Genomic DNA, 12479 nt, shown 5'->3' with positions numbered 1-12479 from the left:
AAGTGAGCACTTGTACACTTTATATTCTGTTGTAATTGAAATCAATATATTTGAAAATGTAGAAAACATCCAAAAGTATTTAAAGAAATGGTATTCTATTATTGATTAATATTTTTAATCGCTTGACAGCCCTACTCTTAACCAGTTATTGATCCATGAGAGGACCTTCCCCCTTATTCCACCATGGCAGCTTACTTTGCTTAAGAGTCTTTGGTGAAGGACCTTGTCAAAGGCTTTCTGAAAACCTAAGTACACTATATCCACTAGATCCCCCTTGTCCACATGCTTGTTGAATCCCTCAAAGAATTCTAGTATATTGAGGCATGATTTCCCTTTACAAAAAACCATGTTGACTCTTCCCCAACAAATCGTGTTTATCTAGGTGTCTGATACTTCTGTTCTTTAATATAGTTTCAACCAGTTTGCCTGGTACTGAAGTTAGGCTTACCAGCCTGTAATTGCTGGGATCATCTCTGAAACTTTTTTTAAAAATTGGCATCACATTAGCTATCCTCCAGTCACCTGGTACAGAAGCTGATTTAATGATAGGTTACATGCCACAGTTATTAGTTCTGCAATTTCACATTTGAGTTCCTTCAACTCTTGGGTGAATACCATCTGGTCCTGGTGACTTATTGCTTTTTAATTTATCTATTTGTTCCAAAACCTCCTCTAATGACACCTCAATCTGGGACAGTTCCTTAGATTTGTCACCTAAAAAGAATGGCTCAGGTTTGGGAATCTCCCTCACATCCTCAGCCGTGAAGACCGATGCAAAGAATTCATTTAGTTTCTCCACAATGGCCTTATCTTATCATCCAGTGACCCCACTAGTTGTTTAGCAGGCTTCCTGTTTCTGATGTACTTAAAACTTTTTTTGCTGTAACTTTTTAAGTCTTTCGCTAGTTCTTCAAATTCTTTTTTTAGTGGCTCCTATATGAGATGTATTTGGTTGGTTTCTGTTCCAGGTCTGTGATGGTTGGCATTCATGAGGAGTGTCACCTAGTGGTCAGGGAGTTAGGCCCTTCAAAACGCAGAGGAGGTAGGGGAGCCCAGGCCCTCCCACTCCACCAGGCTCTGGCCCAGGGCCCTGTGAGGGCTACCAGAAGTCTAGCACTCAGAAGCGCCCTAAGGCTGCTTTCCCTGGGCCACTTCCTACCATCCTGCTATTGTCCATAGTTCACAGTCTATCACAGGAGGCTGTCAAGGGGGTCAGCTCACTGCTTGGCACCTCCTCATGGCCAGGCGTGGCATGGCTGCTCTGGGGGCAGCGGCTGCCTCCTCCTGTGACTTGGCCCTTTGGCCAGGTCAGTTCCAAGTCTCTCCCCTTCTGGGCTGGGACATAAACAAAACAAGAGGAATTAACACAAGCAAAGTGAGTTAGTGTTCAAAAGAGGGAAATGCCTCCTTTTCCAGGTACAATGGAAGCAGATCCTCCCTTCCCTCATGGAGGGCCCTTCAGGCAGTTGTTCCTGGGAGAGATCCTGGCTTCCCTCAGCCCTTTCCTCAGGACCTACAAAGTAAGGGTCCTTTCTCTTCCCTGGCCTGCCCACAAGTGAGTTGTTCTGCTTCCTTTTAACTTCCCCTCCAGTCTGTGTTTCTCTTGCAGGTATGGTGGAGCAGGGCTGGCTGAGTCCAGAGCAGCTCCTTAACCCCTTGTTGCCCTGTAAAGGGTTTGTATACCCCACTACATTGGACAATATGAATTGCAGACAACATGGAGATTCAAATAGTCAGAGTTTGGAAAATCAGGTTTTACTTGTACTTTTAGAATGTGTTTGGAAGTGTAAAACATACACATTCAAATTCTGCTTCATGTCATGAATTGACATTGGTCCACCTCCTAAACCTGCATGATTTAAAGTCTCTGTCCAAGAGCAGTTTCAGAGATGTTTGTGGTTAAGAATAAGCTTCATTAGTAGAAAGTGGGAAAGACAGAATGTCACCTGGCCACCTTGTGCTTGGATCTAGTCAGTGTTATTTGTCCGTGTCTTTTATAAGCAAAAAATATTACACAGAAAATAGAAAAAGCAATCTATCTTAAGGTATGTGACAATAAAATCAGTTTAGTGTGTATTGTATATTTTATTTGCCAGTAAAACAACCTAGTTGATATTTATCATTCTGGAATTTTTCTGAATGATGATACTTAAAAGTTAGAATATGTAACAATAGCAGTAAAATGGTATCTGATTGCCTGTACTGCAAAAAAACTGGTCTTACTGTAAGATACAAATGATAAAGAGTAGTGTTCTGTATTTGGCAACAAGATAGAATACGTATGTATATGATTCACTGTAGACCTAGTATCCATTTTTTTTCTGACAAAAATGTTAATGTTATAATAGATTTGCTCTAAAATTGTTGGCTAATTGACAATCGTATTTTAAAACTAAATTTTAAGAAGTACTTGACTTTTTCCCCCCAGTATTTCTACAAAGACTTACTTGGAAGGGGACGGTAAGTGTCTTCCTCATTAGCAGAAAATATTTATTTCTATTTCTCCAATTATACTTTTCCAGAGGCCTCTTCCAGTCTGAAATATATTCCATTATTAAATATAAATGTGGACTTATATAACAATGTATAAAGTATTATCCACATTATATAATGCAGGCAACATATTAGCGTTTAGGTTTCAGTTTAATGGGAATCAGGATTTTAAAATATCACAGATACATTTTCTTATACATCAGAGTAGTAACAGTTCATTGGTTTTATGACGAGAACACTAGTCAACTTGAAATTACCAAAATATAACTTATATTTAATAACATCCATAACATATGTGAAAGAACCTGGGAGAGCCTGTTTCATGTGAAGCAGACAAGATGCTGCCCACTTGGTGTTTTTCAGAATGTAAAAATAAAAGGCTGTTTGCTTAAAATAGAGCTTGTGTGGGCATTGCTTTGTTTTCACACAAAACTCTAAAGCAATATCTGAACAGGCTGGGTTCGATGTGCAGTGACTGAAGCATCCTTAGTATCTCTTCCACCTGAATTATATCTGAATTGCTAGTCTTTGCCTTGCTCTGTAGAATTCCCATCCAGTAGAGAGAATTTCTTGTCCTTTGTCTTTATTCTTGCTATGAGGAACTTTGTAAAAAAAAATTTATAGTTGCCCCATCTGGTGGTACTTGAGGAGATTACATGTAAAATAAAGAGTTCTGTCTTGAATTATTAGAATGAATGTGTACACCTCTACCCCGATATAACGCTGTCATTGGGAGCCAAAAAATCTTACTGCATTATAGGTGAAACCGCGTTATATTGAACTTGCTTTGATCCACCAAAAATCTTACCGCATTATAGGTGAAACTGCGTTATATTGAACTTGCTTTGATCCACCGGAGTGCGCAGCCCTCCCTCCTCCCCCCAGAGCACTGCTTTACCGCGTTATATCCGAATTTGTGTTATATCGGGTCGCGTTATATCGAGGTAGCGGTGTAATTGTGCCCTGCTAAGTGTGGTCACTTATTCTGAGTGCCAGTAAAATCTTAGGTCCCACAAGAGTTTTTCCATATCATTTGCAGTGCATCTGTTGTTATGGCCAAAAGAATAGCAGATTTTTGGTGGCCTTGTTAATAAATTCCAGTATATTTTGAAATAAGAAGTGAAAAGGATTTTCCTTTTTTTTTTTTATTGTGAAAGAAAATAGTATTTGAGCTTTTAACAGCTTGATTTTGTTCTAAATCTTTGAACCCCTGGTATTTAAGCAAGCAACACTATGAAGCTCAGTGTTTCCCTGGTACTCTCATTTGACTTTTGCATTCTAACCGAACACTAAATCCCTCTGTAGTGGGGCGGCTGCCCCACTCCCTGAGATTATGGGCTGCGGCAGGCCAGTGGGCCTGCGCAGACGCACAGCCAATCAGAGAAGGGCTTACTGGGAGCCAATCAGGGCCCAGGTTGGAGACAGCCAATCAGGGCCAGGCTCAGCCCTATAAAAGACTGTACAGGGAGAGAGCAGTCAGTCTGTCCCAGGCCTTCGAGAGGGGAAGGTCTATCTCCAAACTGGGAGACTAGCACCGTGGACAGCGCAGTGCTGGCCAGGCTCAGGGAGCAGAGGGGAGCTCTAGCCTGAGGCCTGCCAGGCTGCAGGCCCTGATTGGAAGGGCCTAGCGGGTGCAAGGGGCCGTAGGGGAAGCGGACCAGGGAAGCGGACAGACGAGGGGAGAGTAGGAGGACAGCAAGGCTGCCGCCAGAGGGTCCCTGGGTCGGGACCCAGAGTAGAGGGCGGGCCTGGGTCCCCCCCTACCTCCTTGCAGTACATCTAGCCATTGGCCGTAGGGAGCAGCCAGTACAGACCACGCCAGATCCCTGACGGAAGGGATTAGACTTTGGGGTGTGTGGTTGACTACGGTGGCTGGACAAGGAGACTGCTGATTGACCCCCCCCCCCCGGAAGGGGGTGTGGAAGGACTGAGGGGCACTGCCGGAGGGCAGTGGTCCCGAAGAGGACGGCGCGAGTTGGTGAGTGACGAGGGCTCAGACACGCCAACCGAGGGCGAGACGACGGACGGGACACCACCAGGAGGGGCGCTCCACTGGACTGAGCTAATTCCCGGAACAACCAGTAGGAGGCGGTGGTGAGTCCCGACCCCGTTACACGTGGTGGAGAATGTGGGCATAGCGGTCCGCCCCTGACATAAGGGGCAGAGCAAGAGACTAGGCAGATTGTGTCACAGTGAGAGACTGAGAAAAAGAGACTGAGACAGAATGGAGGAGAAGAAAGACTTTTACTGGAGGGCCTGGGTGGCTCAGCTTGCCGAGCAGCAGAGAGAGGTGCTCTGGCTGCTGCGGGGGTGGGCACCCAGACCATATAGGAGACCAGGCGCCAAGGGCGAGAGGCCAGGGCCTGGGCTCAGGAACTGTTACACCTGTGGGCAAAAGGGTCACTTCAGGCAGGAGTGTCCCTACTGGGAGAGGGCAGAGAAGCCTCACCCAGACAAGGCACCCCCTGTGAGAGTAACAGGGGGGCCTCCGGCTTGTTGGGTCTGTGGGGAGCAGGGACACCTAAAGAGGGAGTGCCCCTACAGGGCTCCCAAGGCCCGGGCCAGCCCAGAAGGAGGGGCTAGGGCCCAGACAAGCAGGACTAAGGCCGTGGCAGGGGGAAGGCGCCGAGGGTGCTTCCACTGCCACACCAAGGGCCACATCAAAAGGCATTGCCCCCTGAGGCAGAAAGGGGGAGTGCCTGAGAAAGAGGCTCGGTCTAGGGCTAGCCAACAGGGGGTGGTAGTCCAGGTCGAGGCCCCCAAAGAGAAGGGGGCTGGGGTGGAGAGGCCCCACCTTAACCAGGGAACCCACATAGGGGCCGGGAGGGTCGATGTGGGAACCCACGTAGGACCAGGGAGGTGTACGGTGGGGACCCAGACCATGGAAGAAGGAGGCAGATTGCTCCAGTTAGTGGAGGGCCTGCGCTATGAAAGAGATTCCCTGAGGGCCCAGCTGCGGGGAGCACAGGGGCGCTAGGGAATCCCCCCTGAGAGGGTTCTTAAGGGGGAGGGTGTGTAGTGGGGCGGCTGCCCCACTCCCTGAGATTATGGGCTGCGGCAGGCCAGTGGTGAGTCCCAACCCCGTTACACCCTCATTTTTCAGGATGAAGTGATCATTAGCTAATATTAGTTCTATACATACAGGCCAACATTCTGAGAAGTGACTAGTGATTTGGGCTGCCTCCTTTTTGGATATCCAACTTGAGACACGTTACCAGGGACGTGTTTTCAGAAATGGGTGAGCACCCTTTCTCTGAAAATTATGCCTTGTTTTAGGTGTCTCAGGTTGGGCACACAAAATCACTAGTCCTTTGGAAAAATCATATACTCCAGCATTTCTTTCAGTGAGGATTGCATAACATCTGAGGTAAACCGCAATATACCTTGTGATGTCCTTAAGGGTTAAGTAAGAGGAACTTAAAACTGTGTAAGCAGCTATTTTATCTTCCATCTAATCATAATGATCATCATGTAAAAGATTGGCATGAGTGCCTATGCAGGCACAAGTATTGTATTTCCAAACAAATAACAATGCAAGATTACTTTATATTAATTTAATCAGAAGCTCTTCAGTTTTAGCTTATACAGTGCCTTCAGGTAGGGTTGGGTCTGAAAGGAAAAAGTAGTATAATAGAAATAAAGATGTCAGTACATCTTTCAGTGCTTTTCCCTTTTAATTGCAACACAATTTATTTTATTTAACTGTAGTGTATATGTTTTTTTGTTTCATTCTATTATACAGGGGCCCTGAGAAATCAAAATATGTTGAATAGCCTAAAAGTTGAAGACTCTCATAGCTTTTACCATAACTATACAATAAAATGAATTGACGGGGCTTACCTTTCTAACTGACAAAATTATTCTAGCGTTAAATCCAAACCTGCTTCAACAGAAGAAAACACTAATTCAGTTATATCCATGGTATTTAAATCCCCAAGGGATACTCGTAAATGACAAATTTTCATTTCCTGCTCTAAGTGCTGTAACAAGAGAAACAATTTCAGGCACCACTAATTTCTGTTTAAAACTGTAGCACATTTTATTTTTCAAATAGATTGAAGCCTTTATTGTTAAATGCTGAGTATCAAAATGTTTGACATCTTAATTCTAAAATTGGAATGATATGTGCCATATACAGTACTATATCAAAACAACAAAGTTGGAGGGAAAAGGTATATTCCTTTGTATGCATCATAAAGTTATTACTGTGATGATCTAGATAATATATGCTATACATGAGTGTATCTACACTCTAGTTATTGTGAATGTCATATTGTGACAAGCACTAGAAGATACTCTAGTAATGTTCATATTGGCACATCATTCTGGATTCTTCTCCAGTGTTCATTCCTGTACACACGCCAGAAACATTCAGCTTCACTAATCCCAACTGACAGTTCCTAGAAGGAAATAAAAATCAATTTGATCATTATAGAGCTTTGAGGAATGCAATTGCTGCAGTTTAAAGTCACTTTTTTAAACAAAAGATCAAATGCAATATATTTTCTGTGATTTAGATGAGTAGAAACTTTCCTAGACTCACAAGCAAAAATAAGGAAGTTAATTCTGATACCAGAGATAATGGTTCAGATGTTGCTGGGTTGGATTCTATATCACCTAATTAATATTATGTACCCACAGCTCTGGTTGTTTAACTGTAAACACTTATGCCACTTACAGCAAAACCTTAATTTTTAAAAAAATGTGTTGGTCATAAAAGAGATATCTAAAACATCAATCTATATAGAGGTAGCTATTATAGAGAGAGCTATAGCTATGAGACAATACAATATTTTTTCTTTGGAAGTTTCAGACTATAGGCTAGGATGACCAGATGTTCCAATTTTATAGGGACAGTCCTGATTTTTGGATCTTTTTCTTATATAGGCTCCTATTACCCCACCCCCACCCCCTGTCCTGATTTTTCACTTTTGCTGTCTGGTCATCCTACTATAGGCAGTCCAATATTCCCACTTGGTGGTGATAATGCTTACCCACCTGTTGTAAAGCGCTTTAAGATTTATGGATGAAAAATGCTACCTAAGGGCTAGGAATTATTTCTCTTTGTCTGGGGAGGCCCATGTTAAACAGTATCTGGGAAATATTCCATATGGCAACAAGACAACTTAATTACTGTAGTACGTCTATAAATCAGATTTTGCATCCCTTTAGACAGTTATACTTGGGAGACCACTTGAAGAGTTGAATACCTCTGGTCCCTGCATTCAATATGCTGCACAATTAATTTTCTTATCTTTTCAATTTAAAAGATGACTCTGGATTTGTGAGGACAGCCTCCAGCATAGATGTGACTTACTTGTTCATCCATGAATACAGGTTTCCTGACATTCTTTTTCTGTATCAAACCTATTTCTGGTGCCATTACAACCTCCATACCAAAATCGGGCACAAGAATTGGCATCCTTGTCATAATACCACTTCACCAGATAATCTCGACAGTCTCCTGGTTTCATAGGCTCCAAGCACCTAGGATCTGAAAACACATCAAGTTAAGTTAGCTGGGGTTTTTCTTCCTTATTGTGTTAAATTGAACTTTATAAAAGAACCTTCTTCAGTAAATAAAAACCATCTCCTGTTCCACCCACTTGATCTCTTGGGGTCATATAATGTCCTCAGTCAAATTCCCATTGACATCAGTGGAAGGTATGTGAATGGATTGAAAGATATATGGACTAGTGGCTCAGTTTTCAAATTTGGGTGCTTAAATCCCTATTTTGGAACCTAAATCAGTGTTGAGGTGCCAGAATTGGGTTCTTATTCTAGAAAATGTCATTGCCAAGCAATAGCAACCAGTAGGATAAAAATAATTAGCGGTTTGCAAATATTTAACTCCCAATTTATTTTGTTCCCGATATAATTTGGTGAATTTAGTGTCTAGCAAATATTAAGGTTTGTTAACACTGCCTAGACTAAAAAATAGTGGAGGCAAGTCTAGTGAGCAAGCTACCTCCTGAAATATTGTGAATGCCATTCGTCCTTGACTAGAAATATCTGCTACATCTCCAGGCCCCAAGCTTACCTGAGCAGAGTTTCTCAGTTGTGTATCAAGCTATTAAATTTTTTCTCTGTCTAGGCTAAATGATTTGAACTCAAGCCCCCAAGCATGAAAACGACTTGTTCACTTAATCCTCTCTGCCTCCTTATACTCTCCATTTGCCACCATAAAAAATTTAAAATAGCTTGTATTCAAAGTGTTGTGAAAAGTAGTCAGCATTTAGGAGGAAAAAATGAAGTCCTTAAAAAACCTGAACAAACACCTACTGTAAAACAAAAACCAACAGTAACAAGACAAGAACGAGATCTTTGTTCTTTCCAAATTCTAGCAGCAACATTTGCTCCTTACCTTTTCTAGTTGCTATTACTTGAGGCTTCAAAACTGTTGAAGGCCATTCTACATCTGTGATTATACCGAATGGCAGAGATACATCTGGACTAGGAGCTCTAGTTTCCAAGTCATCAGGTCTGCCATAAAGAGAAGAGGTCACTGGTTGACTGTGACTATCAGGAATGTTCCTTTGAAAAGGTGTGCTAGCAGTATAATCCAGTGAGGAAGACAACAGCTCTGTCTCTCTGTCAGTCTCTGGAGGGCTCAGCTACAAAAGGATTAAAAGTTTTACATTAATGGTAAAATTCTACTTAGACTCGCATACCAAGAGAAAAATTGAGATGATGTAGGAGGCTAATAGTATTTTCTCATGTGCTATTTAGCTGTACTGCTCCGCAAGTTCATGCCTCTCTAATGAATTGTGAACCTCCACATCTCTCTGTTGCTATTTTTACTAAATATGTTTTTAGAGCTTCTTGGGTGCTGATGGACTGAGAAGGCAATATAGTGCTTTCCACTTAATTCAGTCACAGGCTATGTCAAACCTAATTCTAGTTAATCAACGCCGCAGGAACCTTTTAGTTGGCAAAGTAAATAAAATCAGGGATATGAGGGGCCAAAGAGCAAAATGAATCTGTGAAATGCTTCATCATTTCTAGTATGTAGTTCCAAGGGATTATGTGACATTTTAGATCCTGAATCTAGGCAGTGAGATGGATGGCACCCTATTTGCTGCATTATTTGCAGGGGGATATGCATGCATTCTGCCTCTTCAGAGATGTTTTTAGGAAGTAGGAAAGTAGCCCCTAAGAGACTGCTAGAGCAGAAGGTGATAAACATTTAAATTGTGCAGACCATATCTTAATACACAGATTGGCTTGTGGACATTTCTCCTCCCATTCACGGTCGCATGGGATCGTCTCATCTCCCTGCTGCTGATAGTCAGGATTTTTAATGGTTAACCGGATCATATTAAGTAGTAAATACAATTGATCAAATATCAGAATTTGAAAAGAAATCTCCAATTGATAGTGAATTGCTCATTAGGGAAATAGAAATATGTAGAATTTTTTGGACAAAATAACCCCCCTTCCTAAAACCTGTAAAGCTCTACAGATCATTAACCTAACCCCAAATTTTAAAAATGACTCCAAGGTTTAGAAACAATGGAATTATAGATCACAGAATGGAGAGTGTTCTCTGAATTATCTGAACTCCAAATCTATAAATAATGCATTGCTTTTGATTTATGAAACTATGTACACTCTCATTTAAAAGAAATAATATTACAGACTTCAGCATTTCAAACCGCAACTTAAAACATGCAGTGTTATAGATTAATGTGAAATAATCTATAACACTACATAATAATGATGAGCTGATTTGTCACTTTTATAACTGGACACTATGTTCTGAATCCCCTTGTTTACAAGCAACCAGAATCCAGGGCCAGTCCAGGAAAAATCCTGCTCATTGTGACTCAATAGCTGTAACTGTGGGAAACGTTTAAGCAGGCGGACACAGTCCAAAGAAGCCTCTTCAGGCTGCAAACTTATATTTGTGTTTCAGCTCAAGCTCTTTAAATGGCCATATTTATTTTGATGGGAGTTAGGAGCTGTAAAGATTTAGCTATTGATATGATCATCCAAATCCACATTAATGAGCACCTGGTCATTTAGAGGTAAAAATGATTAACAATAAATCACATATAGTACGTGATCCCATAAACAGCCAATTCACTAATGAGCTCAATACGGTGCTTCCAACTACTTTGCCTAAATAAGGCCAAATTCTGCCCTCAGTTTCACCCATGCAACACTAGGTGTAACTAGAGGCATGATTTGCCCAGAGACTAAAGCAAAAACAGCATATGTATGTTATTCCGCTATTCGTCTAAATCAGGGATTGGCAACCTTTGGCCTGTGGCCTGTCAGGGAAATCTTTTAAGTGTAGACAAGCCCTCAGATTGCTCATGACAGAGGGGTGGCCAGGCCAAATTTGCCACTCTAGACCACTGCCCATAAATCTGCTGCCCTAGGTAACTGCCTAGGTTGCCTATAGGTAGAGCAGCCTCTGCTCCAAACCCATACTGTGTGTGATCCAGTGTACAAGGCTGGGCCACAACAGAGTGAAGAGACCAGACCATTAAAAACTGTTGTTCAGTTTTAAAAAAATTATTAACTTTTTAAAAGAAACTAGGGCTGTCGATTAATCGCAGTTAACTCACGCGATTAACTCAAAAAAGTAATTGCGATTAATCGCGGTTTTAACCACATTGTTAAACAATAGAATAAGAACTGAAATTTATTAAATATTTTGGATGTTTTTCTACATTTTCAAATATATTGATTTCAATTACAACACAGGATACAAAGTGTACACTGCTCACTTTATATTTTTTATTACAAATATTTACACTGTAAAAATGATAAAAGAAACAGTATTTTTCAATTCACCTCATACAAGTGCCACAGTGCAATCTCTTTATCGTGAAAGCGCAACTTACAAATGTTTTTTTTGTTGCATAACTGCACTCAAAAACAAAACAATGCAGAACTTTAGAGCCTACAAGTCCACTCAGTCCTACTTCTTATTTAACCAATCGCTAAGGCAAACAAGTTTGTTTACATTTACGTGAGATAATGCTGCCCACTTCTTTTTTAAAATGTCATCATAGAGTGAGAACAAGCATTCGCATAGGACTTTTGTAGCCAGCATTGAAGGTATTTATGTGCCAGATATGCTAAACATTTGTATTCTCCTTCAAGCTTCAGCCACCATTCCAGAGGACATGCTTCCAAGCTGATGCTCGTTAAAACAATAATGCGTTAATTACATTTGTGACTGAACTCCTTATGGGAGACCTGTATGTCTCCTACTCTGTTTTACCTGCATTCTGCCATATATTTCATATTATAGCAGTCTCCGATGATGACCCAGCACATGTTCATTTTAAGAACACTTTAGCTGCAGATTTGTCAAAACACAAAGAAGGTACCAATGTGAGATTTTTAAAAATAGCTACAGCACTCGACGCAAGGTTTAAGAATCTGAAGTGTCATCCAAAACCTCAGAGGGACAAGGTGTGGCGCATGCTTTCAGAACACTTAAAAGAGCAACACTCCAATGCGGAAACTATAGAACCCGAACCACCAAAAAAGAAAATCAACCTTCTGCTGGTGGCATCTGACTCAGATGATGAAAATGCACATGCGTCAATCCATACTGCTTTGGATTGTTATCGAGGAGAACCCATCATCAGCATGGATGCATGTCCTCTGGAATGGTGGTTGAAGCATGAAGAGACATATGAATCTTTAGCGCATCTGGCATGTAAATATCTTGCAACATCAGCTACAACAGTGCCATGAGAACACCTTTTCTCACTTTCAGGTGACATTGTGAACAAGAAGCAGGCAGCATTATCTCCTGCAAATGTAAATAAACTTGTTTGTCTGAGCGATTGGCTGAACAAGAAATAGGACTGAATGGACTTGTAGGCTCTGAAGTTTTACATTGTTTTATTTTTGAATGCAGTTATTATTGTACATAGTTCTACATTTGTAAATTCAACTTTCACAACAAGGAGATTGCACTACAGTACTTGTGTTAGGTGAATTGAAAAATACTATTTCTTTTG

At 41.4% G+C, this 12479-nt stretch overlaps 1 protein-coding gene across 1 annotated transcript in view; it reads right to left on the bottom strand.

Annotated features, from left to right (window-relative positions):
- Positions 1-7814: 7814 nt before the first annotated feature.
- The window catches only part of COL28A1 (collagen type XXVIII alpha 1 chain), a 141510-nt gene continuing 136845 nt past the window's right edge, over positions 7815-12479 (bottom strand). Inside the window, exons 33-34 of the mRNA XM_065398455.1 lie at positions 8858-9107; positions 7815-7987 (exon numbers count right to left, since the gene is read on the bottom strand). Of these exons, the coding sequence (XP_065254527.1) occupies positions 7815-7987; positions 8858-9107 (423 nt within the window). The remainder of the gene's footprint in view (positions 7988-8857; positions 9108-12479) is intronic.

This window comes from Emys orbicularis, chromosome 2, assembly GCF_028017835.1.
Source record: "Emys orbicularis isolate rEmyOrb1 chromosome 2, rEmyOrb1.hap1, whole genome shotgun sequence".
Lineage (NCBI taxonomy): Eukaryota > Metazoa > Chordata > Testudines > Emydidae > Emys > Emys orbicularis.
This window is presented reverse-complemented; position numbering and strand designations above follow the sequence as displayed.